The sequence below is a fragment of the Coffea arabica genome, chromosome 6c, assembly GCF_036785885.1.
Source record: "Coffea arabica cultivar ET-39 chromosome 6c, Coffea Arabica ET-39 HiFi, whole genome shotgun sequence".
NCBI lineage: Eukaryota > Viridiplantae > Streptophyta > Magnoliopsida > Gentianales > Rubiaceae > Coffea > Coffea arabica.
The window spans coordinates 57,410,776-57,433,260 of NC_092320.1; the positions used below are offsets into that span (position 1 = coordinate 57,410,776).

General features: G+C 32.9%; 1 protein-coding gene across 4 annotated transcripts; it reads left to right on the forward strand.

Annotated features, from left to right (window-relative positions):
* Positions 1 to 13,744: 13,744 nt before the first annotated feature.
* Positions 13,745 to 21,094, forward strand: LOC113692779 (uncharacterized). 4 transcript variants are annotated; one of them, XM_027211330.2, is made up of 5 exons: positions 13,745 to 13,853; positions 16,357 to 17,669; positions 18,598 to 18,809; positions 19,691 to 19,914; positions 20,262 to 21,094. In XM_027211330.2, exons 2-5 carry the CDS (start codon positions 16,550 to 16,552, stop codon positions 20,971 to 20,973), a joined length of 2,268 nt encoding a protein of 755 aa, XP_027067131.2. In that variant the 5' UTR covers positions 13,745 to 13,853; positions 16,357 to 16,549; the 3' UTR covers positions 20,974 to 21,094. The 4 variants fall into 4 exon arrangements, with proteins under 4 accessions (XP_027067131.2, XP_027067133.2, XP_027067132.2 ...); XM_027211332.2 differs by lacking the exon at positions 13,745 to 13,853 and adding an exon at positions 14,040 to 14,760; XM_027211331.2 differs by lacking the exon at positions 13,745 to 13,853 and adding an exon at positions 15,326 to 15,655.
* The last annotated feature ends 1,391 nt before the right edge of the window (positions 21,095 to 22,485 follow it).

Below are 22,485 nucleotides of genomic sequence, written 5' to 3' on the forward strand. Positions count from 1 at the left end.
AGTCTAAATATGACCATAGGATTCAATCCCTCAATTGCATTAAAAGCTAGAAAAGTCTAGTTCTAACCAATAAACACACTACGAGGGTTTATTTAGATTAGATCGCTTGTTTTTCTGATACAAATCCAATCATGCTACTCACCACAAGGATTAAAATAGCCAAACAATTATGCATTTAACTATTTTAATTGGTAGTAGACTATTATGAATAATCAAATATTGCACGCATATTTAATCACACATAATGATCATAAGACATGAAATGCAGAAAACATACAAATTCCAATGAACAAGAGAAACAATTAAAATAAATTTGATCTCATGGACGTTTATAGAACCAAATCTTCAAATTATCCTTTGGCTAGAAAAAGAACTTAGTTGCCCCTCATGGAGAAAGCCCAAGAAAAGAAAAATGTCAATGTACTGCCAGAGAAAAAGCTAAACCCTACTTCTAATTTGTTCCTTACTTTTATAGTTGTAAAAATAATAACCAAATTCCTATAGGAAAAGAAATTCTAGAAAAAAGGAAAAATAGGCTAATATGTTTCCTAATAGAGTTGGAAGTCTTAGTATGGAAAGGAATCTCAATTCATTGCCTCGGCAAGGTTTGATTTAGAATTAGAAACTTCCATGTGTGACAATCTTGAGTATTCCGGATTTTGAAGACACATTTGGATGTGCCCACGCTTAATTGGGTAGAAGTCTTCTGGAAAAATACCATTTTGGCTTCTTTTCACTCCTAATTCCTACAATTATCACCAAATGCAAAGTTCAAGTATAATCTATCAATTAACGCAATATTTAGCCAAGATAACAAGAAGATATTCATATATTCAATCCCTATTATGTACCCTATCAGAGGTGCAGTTGCATCCCCTAAAGGCAATATGACTTCACCCTTGATCATAATTTGCATCTCTTATTTAGAACCCATTGAGGGTTGCAATAGTTTATTGAAAAGAATTTCACTAGTAGAGCTTTGACAAAAAGCACTTATTAAGTGCTTAAATACTTTTTAAGTATATTGTTTAGGTACATAGTTCAATAAGTACTTAGTATATTAGATAATATGTAACTTAAAAATTTTTAAATTTATTTATTTCTTTATTTAGTTTATAATATAGAATAAAAATTTTTAATTTAATATTTTATTTTTAAAATGCAAAAACTATTCTAAAAGCGCCAAATTTAAACTTTTGCTAAATGTGCATTTAACCCGCAAAAGTTCTACTCCTAATTTTATAGAAAATGTTTACCAAACATCTTGAAAGTATTTTTAGCATCTAAAAGTGTTTCTTAACCAAAAGCAATGTAACCCCAGATGGAGTCTAAGGCCCCATTTGGGATTGTAGTGCTTTTGGTTAAAAAAAAAAAAAGCATTCTTAGGTGGTAAAAGTACTTTTAAATCGTTTGATGAATATTATCTTACAAAATTAGGAGTGAAGTTTTTGGTATTAAAAATACTTTTAGCAAAAACTCAAATTTGGTGCATTTAGGATATCGTTTGTGATTTAAAAAAATAAAACATTAAATTTAAACATTTTATCCTATATTATGAACTAAATAAAGAGATAAATACATTTTAAAAATTTTCAAATCACATACTATCCAATCCAATAAGTACTTATTGAACTATGTCTTCAAATAATATATTCGCAAGCACTTAAGCATTTAATAAGTACTTTTATTAAAAGATTTATTGAAAAAATACTTTTCAATAAACTACCGCAACACCAAATGAAGCTTGAATGTGAGTTTGTGTATTCAAATATTAAGGCTCTACTTGGATGTCTTGATTTTTACCCTATTTTTAATAGATAAGTTTTCTTACAATTTTGTCTACAATAACCCTCTAAAAAAACTCCAAAGTTTTTAATATAGGCCTGTCAATTGGGCCATATGAGCTAGGTTTTCATAAACTCAGATTCAACTTATTTAAGTTGTAATACTTTCGGGTTTCGGGTTAATAAATGCAAAGATTATACTTAACTCACAAAATATTTAGGTTTTGAGGCTTATTCGAATTTAGTCCAAACTCACTTATTACTCCTCAATTTTCTTAATATAATTACTATAACTATTAAGTTGCAAAATTAATTTAACATTCATAGGATTAAAACATTAAAATTATACATGAATAAGTAATAATTCATAAAAAATACATAAATAAAAATTTTTCAATAATATTTATATCTAATTCATTTAAAATACATGAAAAATAGTAATAAAACATGCGGTCATAAACCAATACATTTTCAAAGGTTGGAACTTCTTTATAGCCTTGTAACTTAAATCCAAACTTGCTTGATGATTTGTGTTTTTAGACCAAAAAGAAATCAACCAATATTTTGCCAACATAAAAATTTACTCAACCAATAAAAAAAATTAGAATTTCAGTTATACATTACAAATATGAACTCTCAAGAAAGCTAATAGCGAAGTACTCCGATGTATTTTTGTGTTTCGTAATTTGTATATATTTAGGACTTAGTAATGATATACTTGAATATTTAATTACATATAATATCAAAATATAAATATTTTCTTTATAACCTAAAATAGGGGGAGGAGCCAGTAGGTATAAAAATCTGACTAGAAGAAAGGGATGCTCTGACACCTTTTTTGGATTTTTTTCACTGCAAGTGGGATTCAAACCCTTGACCTATAGTTTAAAGAAGGATTTAGTCCCTTTTTGGTATATATATATATGTGGTGGGTCTGTATTGAGTTTGAACCTAATGAGCCCTAAGCTCGACTCATATTTAATTCAGGTTTAATTTTTTTTGGGCGCCAAAACTCAGACCCGTTCACTGAAAGGTCGGGTTCATTGAGGTTTTTTTGCTCCGAACGAGCCAAACTCGGGCTAGTTCGGCCGTTGATAGTCCTATTTTAATATACACATCCAAAATATTAAAAAATGCACAAGTTTTTCCTTTCTTTCCATTCTTTTCTTCCTCCATGCGCACCTCAACCCACCACCGCTCCACTAAAGCCCTCTTCTTTTTTTTCGTCTCTTCTCCTTCTTCCTCTCTCTTCGTCCCACCCTGTTTTCTCTTTGGTTGTGCAAGCAGCCTCACAAACCAATTTGGCACTGCAACTAGTTGTGTGACTAGTTGTGCAACCAGATCTAATTACGCAATTGGTTGTGCAACTAGAGGGAAAAGATGAAAGGAGAGAAGGAAGGGAAAGGGGAGAGGAGGAGAAGGGGGAGAGGAGAGGGAGAGGAGGAAAAGGGAGGCAGGGGGAGCAGAGGGGATGGAGAGAGAGACAGAAGGGGAGTGAGGTGGTGGCGGTAGCTGGCAATGGGGATTGAGGGAGGAGCAATGGAGGTGTAGGGAGGAAAGAGAAAAAAGAAAGAAAGAAAAAGGAAAAGAAGAAAACGAACCTTTTTCTCCGAACCCTCTAATGCATAAAATTTTCTATAATTTTTACAATAAATTATATTAAAATATTATACAAACATCCAAAATATTCACCGTTCAAACGGAGCCATAAAATTTGATATGACAGTCTAATGCTAGCAAGTAATAAATCTTGTTAAAGACAAGTTGTCTACCATGGTCGGATTTATCCTCTGGACTTCCCAGCGTTAAAAGGTCCAAACATGTGAAATTGGATTGGAGACAGTTGTCGGAGAGCAACCATTCTTGTTGTTGAAAGGCCCACAGTGACCAACAAAGACATAAATATAAACATAAATATATATATATATATATAGTTCAGATTTCGTACTAAAATTTTGGATAAGGTTCAATTTTGTTTTCGAATTGAATGATAGCTAATCTTTTACTATCTTCATTGCAATATTGTAAGGTCCAGATGTGTGAAGTTGGGACGTTTCATATTATCGGAGAACAACCATCCTTGTGGTTGAAAGGCCCAGAATGGCTACAAAAGAAAACACAAATGTGGAGTTCGGATTCCATGTTAAAATTTCGGATAAGGCTCGATTTCGTTTTCGAATTGAATGACAGCTGAATTTTTACAATGTCTGTTGTACTGTTGTACAAGTTGTTTATGACAATTGACAACCCATTTAATACCTTTGATCTTGATCTGAGTAAATACTCATTGATGCAGTGGGTTGAGATGTAGATGTCCTTAATTAGCAAAGTTTAATGTTCTCCTTATGTTTTTTTATTTAAATGGAAGGTTTCGAATTCAAATTTTCTATTCACAATTTTCTCACTTTACGATCCAATCTAACCCTCCCACTACTCCTTACGTATCTATTTATCTTTTACTTGTTAACTAGAATTTTACCTATGCCTTAGCATGATCTTTTTTATATTTATTTTAAATTTATACAATATGAATAATTTAAATATAAAAATTAACAATAGTTCTACATGTTCATTCATATTAATTTTTAAAATTAATGTATTTTAAATGTTCAATTATTTACTAATTTTTGAAGTTTTTTTTACATACTTTCACTATAATACGATAGTATACCCCATATCCAAAACTTGATAGATATTCTTTTTTATAAATATTCGTTTAGATAAGTTAAATTTTTATAATGACCATAAATCTAGAATTATATATTCATACTTAATTAAGTAGAAAAAGATCCATTAGTCTATTTTTCTTCATCAATAAATATTCAATTTCCAATAATATTGGTAAATCTATTGGTGTAACAGTTAATTCTCTTTTTTTACACTAAGTTAATTCAAAATTAAGAAAAGACAATGAACAATTAAAATACTAATCAGTGATGTAGTGGTAAAAGTAAGTAATTTATGGAATATGTAAGATTTCAATAATTGTGATTTAAAAAAGTTTTACTATACTTCTATGTAATAATTTGGTAGAAAGCAGGTATCATTAAGGTAAAATTATTTTTTTAAAGTTATTTTAAAATTAAAGATATTTTTTAAACATGTAATATAATCATTGTAATAATTTGATAGAAAATTGATATTGTTAAGATAAGATTAGTTATTTTTTAAAGCTATTTTAAAATTAGAAATGATTTTTAAACACATAATATAATCCAAATAGGATTCAGTATGGGTAAAACTCAAGTGATCCATAACCTGTTAATTCTTTTCAATTAAACATGTCACATAAGAGTGAGAAATATTGTGATTAAAATAGCTACTTTCATACATGTATATAGCCCATATTAACTTCGATCAAATTATGTGTACTTCATACTCATTGATCCTTTAGACGAAGATCATCTTATGTGTGTGCTTCTTATTTATTGATCCTTTGGACTCATATCATGCAAAAAGTAACTACCATAATAAAACGACTCAACCTGGTTGTTTTTTCTAATCATCGTGATTTGTTTTAAGTTAGATAATCAGATTATATATATATAAACCAGACAGATGTACTTAAGGCACCCTCTGAAAGTGAAGCCAAGAAACTGGTAGGTGGCGCTCTAAGGCACCTGACATGCAGGCAAGGGATTCGATCCCCCACCTACACTCATGGAGGGATTAATCCCAAAGGTTAGATATTTTACATGGTTTCAAATTTGTTTCTTGAAATTTCATGCCAATGTTCTGTTTTACTTGGGGACTATAGTAGTATCTCAGACATCGTAACTTTGAAAGTTGCAATCATGTCTAAAACTCTTACCTAACATTTTAAAGATTTGCGTGAATATGGGTGAAAACACTTAAAAGTTAGGGATAAGGTGATAGACTTATAATGCGTTGAGAAATTTTTTTTTTTTTGAGTATAATATTATTACACTTGATCCTATATTGGACTAATAGGGAGGGGAATGGAACTATCTATTCTATTGAAAGGTTCGAAAAGAGCTAATAACCTTTGACTATGCTCCAAGAAATTCTGGAGAGGAAACAAGTCGATGGGTTTGAAAAATTAATAGTTAGTAAGAGCATGTAATTTTAAAAACCATACTGTTTGTACTTTTCCTTTTTTTTTTTTTTTTTTTTTTTTTTGTGAAAGGTGAACTTCTATATATATGTGCTTTTCCTATTTTCTTTTACTTGGTTTGTCATGGCGTATTGGTTTCTGCCTTGCCAATCCGGCCAGCACACTTGCTCTTGCTCCATCCCGACCATGTGTAAGAGTAATAGAATTAAGCCAAACAATCTCATACCTGATTGGTTGAGAGCTTCTAAATCTAAAACTAATTTATATGACTTGGAAGATACCACTTATTGGCGTGTTATTTTCAGTCGAACGCGTTAGATTATTGATCAGCAGCAGTGATCTCAAAATAAACTGTTTTACAGATCTTGATTTAACCCCTTTTTTACAAGATAACAAATTAATCAATGGTAGTCCAAATCTGAAATATTTCCACAAGTGTCACTTCACTGGCAACTTTAAGATAGACCTTACTGTAGCAGCAAACAACAAAAAAATGGGACAAAAAATAAAGCAAGAAAAACTAATTAAGTTTTGTTTTTGTCTATGAGCGGTCACATGATTTCAAACCTTTCCTAGAATACCGAGTGAATTACATATGGCTTAGATTAAATTTACAACCTAATGATTAAAAAAAAAGAACATAAACTCAAGAGTTAGAATGCAAAATTGTACTCTTTTTTTTTTTTTTTTTGCCGGAGATAATAAACCTAATCTATCCTACACTGAAGGGAAGGCGGCGGGCTCAAGGAGGCTCAGGAATAAATCGGAAAGGACTGAACCATCACCGGATCAGACGGGTGCACAGCACACCCGCCTGAATTTTTTGGAGACAAATCACAGAAATGTGGTTGCCTCCACCCCACCAAGTAGGTGGTGGCCCAGCGGTTAAAATTGTACTCCTTGATTCGGGTTATCATAAAATTTGTGACTTAAAAAAGCGTGTATCCGGCAGACCAAAGGAACATCAGATGCTGCACATTTTGAGTGCCTTTTCTTTGTAGAACTTTTTTTTTTTAGTGTTTCATTTGCATTCGGTGGAATCCTAAATATTATTAAACTTGCATCATAAATATATTTTTTTATTTCAAATATATTATATCATAAAATGTATTACACTGTTATCCAAATAATTTTTTTCAAATAATCTTTTATCCAAACAGACTATTAGTCGTACACGCTAACATATCTAATTGCTCTAACATTGGTTCAAGCGGATCAAGAAAATGAATACTTAAGGCATGCTAGTTAAATTTGAAAAGCAACAACGAGTAATGTCTTGGGAGTAAATTGTAGGCTAAATCCACACTCCTAAAGTCTAAATCTACCCCCCCCTAATGCATTAAATTGTATTTATGGGTCAGATTTAGAGTGTTGTTAGGGTAGTGCATCGCTAGTACAATATGAACTATTAGATGCACCGAATTAACAATATTTCACCCTGATGGTATTGTTAAATTTCTAATATTCTTTTTGAGAAGAAAGACAGAGGATTTTTGTCTCATTTCATGTGACAAATTTATAATACCGTTGAATTGCATAAATAAAATTTTCATAGAGAAACTTTTTGTACACAGAATTGTCGTTTGCTGGTGAACCACAAAAGCTTATGAACGTTTCCATGTCTTGGTGGACAATAGGAAACAAGCAACAAGATAAAGAAAGATTTTTGTACGCCAAAAGCACTAAGTTACTTGTGCATGACCTTTCACTGTTTTATTTTTCCATAGCCCAATGCAAGAAACTTTTTCCACAACTAACTCAATCAAGTACTACCTACTTTGAAATAAATGGTTTTGCCAACTCATGTTCTTTTGAAGATGAACAATTGAGATTTTTGAATTTACTACTAAACTTTTGTCCTAGAGTTAGATAAAAAAGCTAGCTCAAAATTTCCTTCAAAATCTCAATCATTAATAAACGTCTAAATTTTTAGTGGAGACTCCTAAATTCAAAACGTTTTATCATGAATTGGGTAACTCGCAAGAGGAAAAAAGGGTAACCTATACCATTACAAAGAAAAGAAAACAATAACAAAGAGAAAATCACCTTGCTTTGGATAGGCTATTTATTTGTAAAGAATTCTTTGATTGCATCATAAATATTTTTTGTTATTAATTTTAATTATTTTTTATTTTACATAAATCATATCAAATAAATTGCTACATTGTTATTTCTAAAAAATTTTTGCCCATAATCTCCTATCCAAATTCCAAAACACAATCATGGCCAAAAGAAAAAGGGCATTTCCGGAACTAAAGCCACATGACCAAAATAGCCCAACCGAACTGAACTAAACTGAACTGAGGGCATTTGTGCAATTATGGAGTGAATCAGGGGCAATCGCTTAACACACCACCGCCGAGAACATCCACCGGACTTTTTCGTGGGTCCGGGTCTCCACTTTAGCTTTATAGCAAGCCGACGCCCTTTACCGACTTTAATCAAATTGTTCATCGTAAAAATCAAACGGCTAATTTTGATTTAGAACTATTTTCAACTTTTGGGATGGTATCAAAAAAACAAAAGAAGAAGTCCATTTCTTAGGATTAAGGTTTGCTTTATCATCAGAGAAAAAGTACTGTTACTTGTTCTTGCATTTGGCTTGTTGCTCTTTGGAACTAGCCAACTAGGATACCACAAAATATTAATTATTACATGATATGACAGATAAATTTATCACAAAGTTTAACCCTTCAAAATGAGAAAATAGCCCATTACCAAAGAATAAAATGTGACAAGCTAGTTTTAGTTACTTTAAATTAGTACAATAATTGCATTACAGACACTGTAATTTTTCAAAATCGATTAGTGTTTGAGATGTAAAGAAATCATGAGTGTTTACTTCTTAGAGGTGGGTATATCTAATATTTAAAATAAAATTACAATTAGGTAGATACATTCATTTTTTATATTAGAAACTCTCAATAGTTTATAGATGCTTTTGACTCTCAAAGTTGTAGCATCTATAATCTTGATATTCTTCCTTTAAACTATTCCCATGAATGAATCTGATTTTAACACTATGTTCACTGAAACCATGATATACCAGGATAGATTTCAACAATATCGATTAATGTCATTCTTGCAAGTGGAAACACTTTAGAATGTCCCGTAACATATCAAAAGGAAATGACTTCAAGAACATCAACATGCATGTAAATAAATTACTTTGAGTCCACTGGTTGCATGTACTGCTTTGCTTGCATAATAAAAGTGTGATCAAGATACCCGTTCACATCAATTTTTGTGAGAATTAAGGTAGAATTCGTACATTCATACATACATACATACATACATATATTTGTGTGTGAATGATTGTATATATATGTGTGAGCACATATGTATATGAACTACATAGTGCACTATCCTATTAGATTTGGATCCTCACTGTGTAGTGGTAAATTCAAATCCTTCATTTACTTCAAAAAATTAAATCCAAGAAATCAAATTGGTTCATAAGTCATAGTTGATGTCAGAGGCATGCAAAAAATGAAAAGGAACAAATTTTTCGACATTTAATCAAGTACTTTTATGTTTCTTCAAAATTTCAAAGTTCTTGCACCATCCTAGTGTGACATGTAAATCAAATACTGTAAAATTTTCTGCAAAAAAAGTACTTTTTGAATATATCATGATCTATACCTATTGAGAAAAATCATATTTGAAGTTTATATCAACATTTTTAGGTTGATGTAAATTTATCCAAAAATATGTATGTTTAGACTATTTTCTTCACTTTTAATCATGAAGATGGAGGAAAATATATAGCAAATTAATACAAGAAAATAGCTAGAGAGATCCAAACATTTATCTTGCCTAATCGTATGTGGAAGAAACTAGGCTAATAACGAACTCATGAATAGACATAACACCAAATAAATCAAATATTTTATGAGAGAGAGAGAGAGAGTATCCAAGCACCACATAATGCATTAAGTTGTTGACAAGATTGGTCTTCTCAAAAGATTACAATACAAAAAAACAAAGCCAAAAAGGATATCTCCATGTTTTAATGCGGACAAATTTTTGTGATGATTCAAGACCTCCTCGAGTTTTGTCATCATTAATTCATTATATAGTTTGTACCGGATTATATGTGGGACAGCCATTTACATAATAGAAACAATAATGTAGGACTAAAGTTGTTCATGAAGTGATCATGGTGGGGCAATATTTGAAGTTTGATTTCGGACACAGGACGAGCAAATAATTTGGTAGCAAAGTTCAGAAATGATGTTCTCTATTAAGCTGTTTTTTTGACAAAAGAAAAGGTGTTAGCTCAACTATGCTGAAAGGATCTTTCAATAATATATACAGCAATTATACAAAACTTAAAACATAATTGTACTTAAATATAAAGTTCTGTTTGATAACCCAATTTAATATTTAAATTTAAGAGGGTTCAGATCTCAATATGTTCTTATATGTTTGATAACAAAAATAAGATGTTTTAATTAATTACATGGCTTTGAATTATTTAGACAAAATTTAATTAAAACAACAAGTGATAAGTTGTTCACTTATCACTTGATACAAAATACACTCAAATGCTAATATTTCAATATTTAACAGATTTAAAATTCAGATTTCAAAGTGCAAACTTCATATTTTATCAAGCGATATCCTAAATCTCTAACTGTTTGACAACCTTTTTCTAGTCATGTTCATGTATACTTAGCTTAGGAGTTTGGATAGGTAAATTATCATACTTATTGCTATATGTTGTACAGAAGGAAGTGCGCTAATGGAGGTAAAAGTTGACAATTGCTTTTTGAATAACAACGAATTATAATTCCTTCAGATCAAATACCAAAACCTGTTTTTTAACTTGTGAAGTAAAAACAATATGCACCACATGGAATCTTTAAACTGCAGAGTTTTTACGCCGTTGTTGCCAAAAACCAGGTGCAATTAACCATTCTTACTTGATCTTTATAATCTTCACAAGATAGACTTCTTGGGTTTAGAATTTTAGCTGCAATCCAGTATGGTGAATATTTTCTCCATAACAAAATAGAAAAAAGGGTCTATTAAAATTTGTGGTGGTGATTGGAATATAATAATTAATTTATCGTTTTGACAAAAAAAAAAAAAAAGATTGGAATATAATAATTAATTTTTAAGTTGTGTAAGATTGACAAGATGTTTCTAAATGTCACACAAATACGTTGTCCCTTTATGCAATAATTATTTCCCAATTGTAGTGAATGGGGAGAATCATTAGTCCATTATTTGACCATCTTTCGGACGCCTCTTTACTAAAATTTTCCATGATTATCCCACTTGAGTTTTCTTCAGATAGATATATGAACTGTGTAATTAGCTGTCATCTATTATCTAAAGAGTTTGGCAGTATAAAATATAAGTGTCTAAAGGAATAAAACAATTAAACATTGAAAACTGACGTGAGGCGAGTACTGCATATAAAAGATCAAGTATTCCGAGTTTAGAACATGGGCATGAGAACAGGATCCAAGTAGGTATGTTAATGCACAAGGTTTAAGTTGAATCTCTTTAATTTAGATTCAAACTCATTAAATTTAAGTAGCCTCAGACTCTTATAGGTCTAAAAAGGTAAGTCCAAATCCGAACTTTAGGTATACTCAGATTCTGATAGGTCTGAAAAAAAATAAGTCCAAATCTAAACTCCCATGGATCTGGGAATCTAATGGATATTCGTTGTACTTTTTAAACATACTAAAGTCAAAATATATTAAATATATATAGAGTTCAAAAATAATATGAATACCATCTAATTTTTATATTTTCAAATAACAAAATTAATATTCAATAAGTTGAATGCAATATTATAAACTCAAAAACGAACTATTATCGACTATTTCTATTTATTTCCAAAACTTTAACTGTATCCATGTCCAACTTTTCATTTGTTTGCCTTTACTTTTTCTCCTTGTCCTAAAAAAGTTTATATCAATTACAACGATAACTAGAATTAGTTTAAAAAAAAATAAAAGAATCATAGAGTCTCACTATATTCAATCTAATGGCCATAGAATATTAGATCATTTTATAAATTTACTAATGTGTGTGTATACACACACACACACAAACAAACTATTTAATTATATATACATGGATTTGGATAAGATCTGGTATGAATTTGGATTTGGATTTGGAACATAGAAAATCAGACCTTCTCTAGATCCATGACTCTTTTACAAGATCTAGATCTGAGTAAAGTCCGAGTTTGTGAAATTAAATTGAAATTCTACCCAATTATAGTGGGTTTGAGTTGGATTTGAGTAAGATCCAATCCATTGACATGCCTAGACCTGAGACAAGAAAAAAAAAAGAATAACTATTTATAAAAGAAAAAGCACGAAATCCTGGCTGATAAAAAATAAAGAATGACTTGAACAAAAAATGAAATATAGAGTCAAGGGGATTGTTACTAGTATGCCCATATCTGTCTTTGCTCTTCCATTGAATATTCAATTTGTGAAAGGATAAAAAGTGTTCTTACTTTTCGTTTTGATTACAATCTAATAAAAAGGACAATTAACATAGCAATTGTGAATAATTAAAAGAAAAATAGTTTTGTCTAATTAATTTGGTCGTAAGTGAAAGAAGTACACTACCATTTGCAATTGGGTGCTGTTAATGCCACAACCCTTTTTTTTTATTTTCACAGCCATTTTTGTCCAAAATATCAATTACCCTTCTCAAGTCTAAATACAATTTGGATTCAAGAGGGGTAATTTTATCATTTCAACATAAAATTACCATGGACATATAAATATAGCGAATTTGTAAGTTCAATTCCCACTGGATGCAAACCAACTTCCTTTAGAAGAGTTGGCCAGCACATGAATTGTGGGGTAGAAAGTCAAGAATTTAAACCTTACCTCCTATCAATATGCCACCATATATGACCTTTTCTAAATCCATATAGGTGCGTGGTGCACCCGTCTGATTCGATAGTAGTTTAGTCCCATTGATTCTCCCGACTCAGTTGAGTCATACGAAAAAAAATCCTACTAGATGCAAGCCCACGGGACCCCTTCAATAAATCTATTGGAATTTGCGTGGTATCAATGGAATCTCATCTATCATACATAACGAATTGGTGTGATATATTCACATCATAATATATGAATAACAAGAACAAATATTCTTATTGAAACTAGATCTCACAGGAAAGAAAATAGATTTATGAATGAAATTAAATGTGCAGTATTTACAGACAAAAGTATTCGACTATTTTTAATGTCAAATTAGAATCAATTAGGAGAAAAATAAAGCATTGGATCGAACTCCCCTTTGGTGCCAATCTAATAACTGTGAATCGTCATCAACTTCCAAAAAAGGGCAGAAGAATGGGACCTTTTACGAGATAGAGACATACAATACATTACGTTACAGATGTACGGTCATTATGCTTCGACTGGGTTAGCCTTTGCAATTAAGGAAGTGCAACAATTAAAAGTAGCAATAATAATGACTCTCAAGAGACAAAGATTTCTACTAGCAAAAGAATAATAAATTACAAGCAAACAAATCCTCCTCTCACACTCAAACAATTAAGCACAAGAATCATGAAATTAGAGTACCATTCTTACAAAATATCCAAAACAAGAAAAAGCAAAAGTAAAACAAAAGCAGCAATTTCAAGAAACAAGGGCATTTCAGAAAATCACAAGAACCCCAGTGGCAGATTGTTTGACTTGTCATATTCGCTATCTCCAACCATATTCTTTCCTTTTATTTCATGGACTCCAGCCTGAACCTTTATTGCCATTTGGCTAATTGGCTTTATTTCTCACTTTTTCGTTTTCCTCTTCTTTTTCTATTTTTTTTTCTGGTTTAAAAAAGTAAATATATCTTTAAAGCTCGAGTGTTTGTATTTTGACCGTTGCTTTTCTCTCCCCTCACTTCACCAACGTCTCTCTCTCTCTCTCTCTCTCTCTCTCTCTCTCTCTCTCACACACACAGTGCAGCTTCTTTCTTGCTCATCTCATTTCATTTCATTTCAGGTACGGAAAAAAGGTTCCCTCATTCCATTTTCGTTTCTGTTAAGTTTGTTACTACAACTACTGGTAGTATATAAGTTACACTTGTCAGGTAAGAATATGGTATCACATATTCATTCTCCGGCTGTTCAAGAAACTGGTTCTGCTGGAAGATTAGTCATGCTTTTCTTCTTTTTTCTTATGTATGTGGACTTTCTTCTTGTAAAAAGCTCTGTTTTCAAACTCGGACCGGACCGGCCGGTCGAACCGGTTGAACCGGGAACCGGCCAGGTAGCCGGTCCGAGTCACATTAGAAAACCGGAAATTTAAAACCCGGTCAAAGCCGGTCAAAAACCGGGTTTGACCGGGTTTGACCGGGAAAAAACCGGTTTTTCCGGTTCAACAGTATTTTTTTAAAAAAAAAATTCAAACTTTTTAATATTATGTTTTGACCCCCTAAATTGTTAAAACTTATTGATATACCTCAAATATTTGATACTTTATAAATATTGTCCTAAAATTTGATGTTATTTTTCAATTAAATTCATAATTTTAATTCTAAACTTGTTAATATTTATTAAATAATATAAATTGCTACTTGATTGTTCTAATTTCTTTGTATTTTCTTGTTAAATATATTTGAAACATCAAATATATATGAATATGCCTTTATTAATATCAATATATTATTAGATATTATATATATAACATTTTAATTTTAAAATAATTTTTATTTATGACGTCATCCGGTTCGACCCCTATCGACCCCCGGTCGAACCCATTGACCCCTGACCCCTGACCTCGGCCGAGTCGCTATCCGGTCCGGTTCTGAAAACATAGGTAAAAAGGCCAAATTTGTCATCTGGGATTTTCAAATTCTGCCTCTTTTAGGGGAATTTATACGGGTTTACCGAGACTTCTTTCAATTACGGTAAATGCTTTGGATTTATCATCTCTGTCCTTTCAAATTTTCCTTTTGTTTTAGTTGATATTCAGCTTTTCATAATGGGAGTTTCAATCTCTTCATGTTTCCTGTAGAGTTGGGTTTGATCAGCATGAATTGGAGTTCTAGATTTGTTTAAGCTACTTGGTTTTTTTCTTTTCTTTTTTTTTTCTGGGTTTTAGATATTTATCTTTGTTTGCCTTGTTTCTGTTTCTGTAGCTGAATTGAGTTCTGCATAATGGTGCTTCCTTCTATTCATGGATTTTCAATTTTCAATTTTCAATAAAATATAAAGTAGGTAAGTAGCGGAAACTGTGTCCTTCATGGCCTAATTTAGGTCCCACTGTCCATCTACTTTCCAATTTATACTGATTTTTGTAATGCTTCTAGTTTTGTGTTGTTGTTTCACAAGGTTGTGATTGGGAATTTTATTAGCTTTTGTGATTTGCATTTTTGGTCACATTTCTGTCTTCCTTCGCTATTTCTCTTTACCTGTTTTGCTTTTTTTTTTTGGGGGGGGGGGGGGGGGGGGGGAGTGGGGATGGGATATGGTTTACTGCTCCAAATTTCCACTTTCGTGCTAAGATGATGCTTTAGGGAGAAAAGAATTGTTGAAACTGAGACTCTTTTGTGCTTCTACACTTAATCATCAACTTTTTTGTCTATTTCAATGCATACAAATGCCATGCTTAAACATGTGATGGTCAGAATTTTGATTTTCTTTAATACATGATATCTTTTACTTTATCCTTCTCTTACCACCTTTTGCAAATTTCTTGAGGACTTCTGTGCATTTCTTTTTCACATGTCTGGTAGATTGGTAGCCTTTTATTCTTTTCTTCTAATGTAGACTTATCAGTCCGCACTTATTGGGTACTCTAAGGTAAGAAACAGGAAATGACAAAATTCAATATTAATTGATTTTTTCTTGCTTTGTATTGCCTCTGTTGGTCTACCATCCTGTTTTCTTGAATTGAGTAATGGTCTTTTTTTTCTTTGTTCTTCTATCGTGAGGTTCTCATTGCAGTAATTTCTGTTAATTTATCTATTTTGCACTAAATTTGAGATGTCAAATAGATGAAGTTTTGATTGTTGCACAGCTCTGCAAAATCATTTTTTTTCTGGCAATTCAAGTCCTCTGTCCATGCACATCATACATGTGTGCATCCCTTAGTAGTGAAGTACTTAATTTCAGGTTTTGTTTTTGTTTTTCTGTTTATTTGTTGGGGGAAGGAGCTTTTTGTTGGGGGGGGGGGGTGCTAATAACTGAGGAAAAGATATAAAAACCAAGAAAGGAACTTTGAAAGTTTGCCCGAGCTGTGAAGTGCTTAGTTTGAGGTTTTGCTTTTATTTTTTAGTCCATATCTGTTTCTTTTCTTTTTTTTTTTTTTGGGGGGGGGGTGGAGGGGGGGAATTTATAACTGAAGAAAAGATATAAAATTTTACAAGATCTTTGACTTGAAAACCAAGATAGGAACTTTAAAAATTTGCCTTATACCTCAATCTTATATACTGATTGACAAATTTATTGCTGATGTTTGAAAAGGCTTTAATGTGTCTCATTCTTTTCCTTACTGTCTGCAGTTCATTCAGTTCTTGTATTGCAGAATTAAAGCCCTCAAACGTGATTTCATATGCTGAACAGCTGAACGGATTACTTATGAATTTGGCGAGAAGAGCAAGAAAATTCATTCTCGACTTTGAATTTGACACGAGTTTAAAAACTGCATAGAGGTAAACCAGAAAAAAAAAATTTAAGAAAATTGTAGCGAGGGACATGGGATGTTCTACATCTAAGTTAGATGATGAAGAGGCAGTCCAGCTCTGTAAGGATAGGAAGAAATTCATCAAACAAGCTGTTGAGCAAAGGCTGAAATTTGCTTCTGGACACAATGCTTATATTCAGTCAATAAGAAGAGTTTCTGCTGCTCTTCGAGATTACATTGAGGTTGATGAGCCTCGTGAGTTTTTATTTGACTCATTTACAACTCCCCCCCTGACTGCAATTAAGAAAGCTGCCCCTGGTTTTATTACCATATCACCGAAATCATTTTCAGTAACACCACTGCAGTCCGGACCTAAATCATCTTTCCAAGTAAATTACCTCAGGGCAGGTGGCAATCCTGCTGTTTCTGTTGAAGAGAGACCTCCTCAATCTCCAGAAACAGTCAGAATTGAGACTTACTCACCTATGCATCACCAATATGGGATGGATGGTTTCTTCTCAATGCAGTCAACTCCAATGAATTCTTCATTTTTCCAATATTCCCCTGAAAATAGGCCTAATATTCCTCCTCCTTCCCCTCAAACATCACAATGGGATTCCTTTTGGAACCCATTTTCTTCATTGGACTACTATGGCTATCCAACAAGGAGCAATCTGGATTACACCATACTGGATGATGATGTTGCTGGGCTAAGGCAAGTCCGAGAAGAGGAAGGTATTCCAGAACTAGAGGAGGAAACTGAACATGAGGAAATTGATCATAGAGTACGTGCAGAAAGAGAGAGACCTAAGGCAGAACAGGACTGTGATAAAGAAGAAGTTGTCGTGGAAGATTGTGATGACGATGATGAGACGGAGAATAGTACAGCCACAGAGCCTGAAGTTCAAGGATCACAACCATTACAACCCCATACCAATCAAAGCATAGAAATCTCCAAATCACAAAATGCAGGTCAAGTCAGTAAGAAAGAAACAGCTGTTACTGAGGGCGAAGCGAAGGATGAAACACCTGGATTCACTGTTTATGTTAATAGAAGGCCAACAAGCATGGCAGAAGTTATAAAGGATGTTGAAACTCAGTTTGCAGTTGCTTGTGACTCTGCCAATGAAGTTTCTGCAATTCTAGAAGCCAGAAGGGCTCAATACACATCAACGTCAAATGATCTTGCAGGTGAGATGAGCACTATGTATCTATCTACTTTTTCTACTTTTTAAACTTTCTTTCCCTGCATTATTCAATTCGTTGAACTTTTCAATCCTGTAATTGTTCGTGGTCTTTTGCAGTAATCCAGTGGCAGTAATCAAATTTAGAAGTATCTCATATATTAATCTGGATGAGCAAGCTTTCTGTCCTAAAAGTTCAAGAAAAAGTACTCAATCTTATAAAATTCTTTCTTCTCAAAAAGATGTGAAGCTTCATTGACAACTTAACAACCAATACATGTGGTTGGAAATTCCTAGTTGCAAAGCACAGGAAAATCTCTATATTATCATACTGTCACAATTTTGAACTTCTGACTACTGAGTGCATTATTTTTGTTTGTTCTATCAGCATTACTTCAGAGTGGAAAATAAACAGAAAAGAATGATGAATGGTTTCCTTTTGTTAGAACTGTTTTATTGCATTGATGTGGTACACATTAACAGCCTGTTACCTTCTAATAAATGAAGAACTGTCCGCATGCACCAATAATGCCCATTATATTCAATTATAAAAAAGAAATGAGGGCAAGTACTGCTTTGGAACACAGTAGAATGGAGGATATATGAGTTTTATACCATGTGGGAAGCATTCAATAAAATGTGCTAATACATATGCTGTATCTTTGCAAAAAGAATTATGAAGATAGTGGCCAAGTGTGAATAAGATGCATAATATAGGTTTCCCTTTGAGGAAGTGTTTTATACCATCTGGAAAGTGATTTACAGAACTCTGTCAGCACATATGCTGGATCTCTTGAGAAGAATTATGAAAATAGTGGCCAAGCGTCAATAACATGCATAATATAGGTTTTCGCTTTGTTGACAGTAATATGCTGTTTCCAGAATTTCAACTTGCCATTGGCAATAGGTTGTAACAAGCTTACCTTGTTTTGCAGCCCTCAAAATGTTGAATCCTGTAGCTTTAATACGGTCAGCTTCATCTAGATCATCCTCATCAAGATTTTTGACAAACTCTTCAGCTTCTAGAGATGCAAGTTATGAAAGTAGCAGTGACTTCTCGGATGACTCAAGCACATTTTTACATGGACACCAATCAACACTGGACAGGTTATTTGCCTGGGAGAAAAAGCTCTATCAACAAGTCAGGGTATGCATCTAATGCTAGTAAACTATTTTCTACTGAAGAGTGGTACGCAAAACACCCATAATCCTTTCATATAGTTAAAACAAATGTTTATGCTAGTCAGCGTATGCCTCTATTGCTAGTAAACCATTTTCTACTGAAGAGTGGTACCTATTAAACCCATAATCCTTTCAGATAATTAAAACAAATATCTAGGCTAGTAATTTGGAGACAAAAGGTTTACTTTTACATTACTGCTTTGGTATGCTAGTACTATAAGGTTGTTGTAACTAAAGATTCTTGCTTAGGATTTTTTAATCTAAGGGAGATGGAAGTACATAACTTTTGGGAAGTAAGTGTTCTCCCAAAAGTGGTTATAGTTGTAGCTCTAAAGAAATTAGATTCCTAAGGTAAAAAATGAAAAACCAAGGAAGAACTGCTTTTTAACAGACTATTGTTAGGTTAATGGGCTCCAAAATTTGGAGTTACTTACATGCTGTAGGGAAAGTCTTGCAATACTGTTAAAGGGACTGAAAGGCATGATTTGGCAAGCTTTTCTATATAAAGTTTGCGAGTGTCTTGCAAGTTTATCAAACGCAGGAAGAGTATATGCAAGACCACGTGCAGAGATTTGATGTATGCTCTTCTATGGATTAGGCTTAGTGGATAAATTAGGAACTTTTCATGGTAAGGAAGAACTTGCAATTTTTAACAGCATGTAAGTAATGTATTTATGAAATACATACTCATCAGAGTTGATGGTGAGCTGCAAATGGATTTTTAATCAAATGAGTTATGCTCAATGTGTTATCTTGTCAATCCAATCAAACATTCACATATGGCATGGTATTATGGGATCTTAATCCTTGTCAAAGTCAGTCAGTCATTATTTTAGTTTTTAACAGGAAGGTGAACGTGTTCGCATTGCATATGAAAAGAAGTGCTTGCAACTTAGAAACCAAGATGATAAAGGAGCAGATGCTTCTTCAATCGGAAAGACTAGAGCAGCCATAAGAGATCTGCATACTCAGATAAAGGTTTCAATACATTCTGTTGAAGCTATCTCAAAGAGAATTGAAACCTTAAGGGATGAAGAACTCCAGCCTCAACTTGTAGAATTGGTACAAGGGTATGTTAGTCAAGAAATGACTTTACAATTTTTAATAATAATTATTTCCGTATCCAGCCTAATGATCATAATACTGCACCTTAGTTAAATCAGTAAAATTTATATTTCATACTCTGCATTCTTCAAAATCTTAATCTACATATAGTTATCTCATTTCAATTTAAGCTGGAAGTACCATGATCCGCACTTCGCTTCCCTTATCATCATTAGTTATTGGTAAATTTAAGTATCTACTTAATCCAGCTGATATTTAAGGCATCATGCATTGATATTATTCTATGGATGGCTCTTTTAATTCTCGAACAACTGAAATGCATCAGTACACCTTTTTCTGGTGATCCGAACAGGTTGGCAAGAATGTGGAAAGTGATGGCAGAGTGCCATCGATCACAGAAGCGCACTCTTGATGAAGCCAAGACTTTACTGGCTAATACACCATCAAAACTCACAGGGACAAAGAAATACACTGTAATGTCACCATCTGAGCCACACCATCTAGCCCATTCAGCAGCCAACCTTGAGACAGAGCTCAGGAACTGGCGAGCTTCATTTGAATCATGGATCGTTTCTCAAAGATCTTTTATCCATGCTTTGGCAGGCTGGCTTCTTCGCTGCGTCCGCATGGAACCGGACATCTCTAAATTACCATTCTCCCCACAACGGTCCTTAGGTGTCCCTCCAATTTTTGGCATTTGCATACAGTGGTCCAGATTCCTGGATGATATCCATGCAGTTCCGGTGCTCGATGGACTGGACTTCTTTGCAGCAGGTGTTGGTTCCTTATATGCCCAACAACTGAGGGAAGACACTCGACGGACTCCAGGTGGATCAAAAAGGTTTGGAATGGAATCTGTAGACAGTATGGAGGTGGTTGAGTTTGGCCACTTAGAGGAGGAAGTCATGACAGCTGAAAAAATGGCTGAGGTTGCAATTCGGGTATTATGTGCTGGAATGTCAGTTGCTGTTAGCTCATTAACAGAATTTGCTCTTGGCTCAGCAGAAGGATACACTGATTTGCTAAAGCCTGGGAATTCATCAAACGAAGCTTTAACTAAGTAATTTTGTCTTTATATTATGATTTAGTGAGGTTGATCTAGTAAGGTTAGCATTTCAACAAATTCAATGTACATTACAGGTTTAACTTATGTACATCTATGCAGAGATGTGGCTATCATTAGTATGGTTCTGAGCAGCACATATGATTTAGAAGTGCCCTTTTCTCCTCAGGAACTGAGTGGATATGTTTTCTGAATCTTTGGACATCTTTGACATACAGAAGTTCACTCATCAGCCACAAAGAAAGTAGAGACTTTTGAATTGATTTGGATAAGAAATTGATGTCTAGGGTTCTTGAAACTGCAGCTGGAAGAAAGGGGAGCATCATAACTGAGGTTTAAACATTGCGAGTCAAGTACCTCAAAATTTTGTATGTTAAATAATGGGGAAGCTTTTAAATGGATCACAGTTCCATCTAATTGTAAGTCCAAGGGTTTATGTCCCCCACCCCTTCCCCAACAAAAAGCATAGTGTATTTGGAGTGATTTGTTCTATCATTTCCTTTTCCTCCATAACTGACAAGTTTTCATTAGATTATTCTTTGTAAGCACATTCCTTTTAAGCATCAGCAATCCAAGTTAGCAAAAGAAGGGGAGTACCCATTGCCTATGTACATATGATATCCTAACTAAACAGTCTTTCAGTCATTTATATATTCTGCTAGGTGTACAAGTACTAAGGATAAAAAATAGCTAATGGAGCTCCTAATTCTTTACAGGGATTAAGATTTGAGATAATACCCAAGTGAAAAACATATGAGACAAAGGTTCAAACACCTGTGAGCACAAGACTCAAGCAGTATATATCCCCCAACTACTTAGAAGTCCATCTTTGGTAGTTAAAGTCTTTACAGGCCATCCAAATAACAAATGATTATTTCAGCTAATTGAGAAATTCATAGTTTATCCTTGGTATACATGGAATGTTTTGAGATCAATGTAATTTGTAATAGTAGACAATTGAAACAGTTATTTTAGGGATAAACTATAAATCTTTGTAATAGTAAACAATAAATCATTTTAGGTGTAAACAATCATTTGTAATAGTAAAATATAAATCTTGTTTGATTGATTTCATAAATTGAGCTTAAGAAAAAGTTAGATATTTAACACGAACCAACTTTGAATAACTTTCGGTTTTCCCAACTTGATGGACCTAGTTCAAGTTTCAAATTTCAAGACTATATGGATTAGTGAACTAATTGTATAACTTTCTATAATTTTGATATTGTATACATTATTACCGTTCAATTCATAATACATGTGCAAAAGTTGAATTTTAAATACAAATTTTACATAGTTATCATTTATCGAAAGGTAACAGTGTATACATTGTCAGCGTATAAAAAATTAATCCTAATTTTAAACTAGTTAACTATTCCTTGGTTAAAAGTGAACCAAATATTCTTGTCAGTCTATTTAATTTGTTTTCATTTAGGGTGAAAAGTGCAAATGACCATGCAAACCTGATTTTAGTAATTCCAGCCTCCTTTCCCTTTAAGGTTCATATGATTGA

What these genes read in the sequence shown, in the direction of transcription:
- LOC113692779 (XM_027211330.2), top strand. Translation starts at nt 16,550, where the DNA reads ATGGGATGTTCTACATCTAAGTTAGATGATGAAGAGGCAGTCCAGCTC. An exon ending in AGCTCTATCAACAAGTCAGG is followed by an intron (nt 18,810 to 19,690) that starts GTATGCATCTAA and finishes AGTTTTTAACAG; the next exon opens with GAAGGTGAACGTGTTCGCAT. An exon ending in CTTGTAGAATTGGTACAAGG is followed by an intron (nt 19,915 to 20,261) that starts GTATGTTAGTCA and finishes TGATCCGAACAG; the next exon opens with GTTGGCAAGAATGTGGAAAG.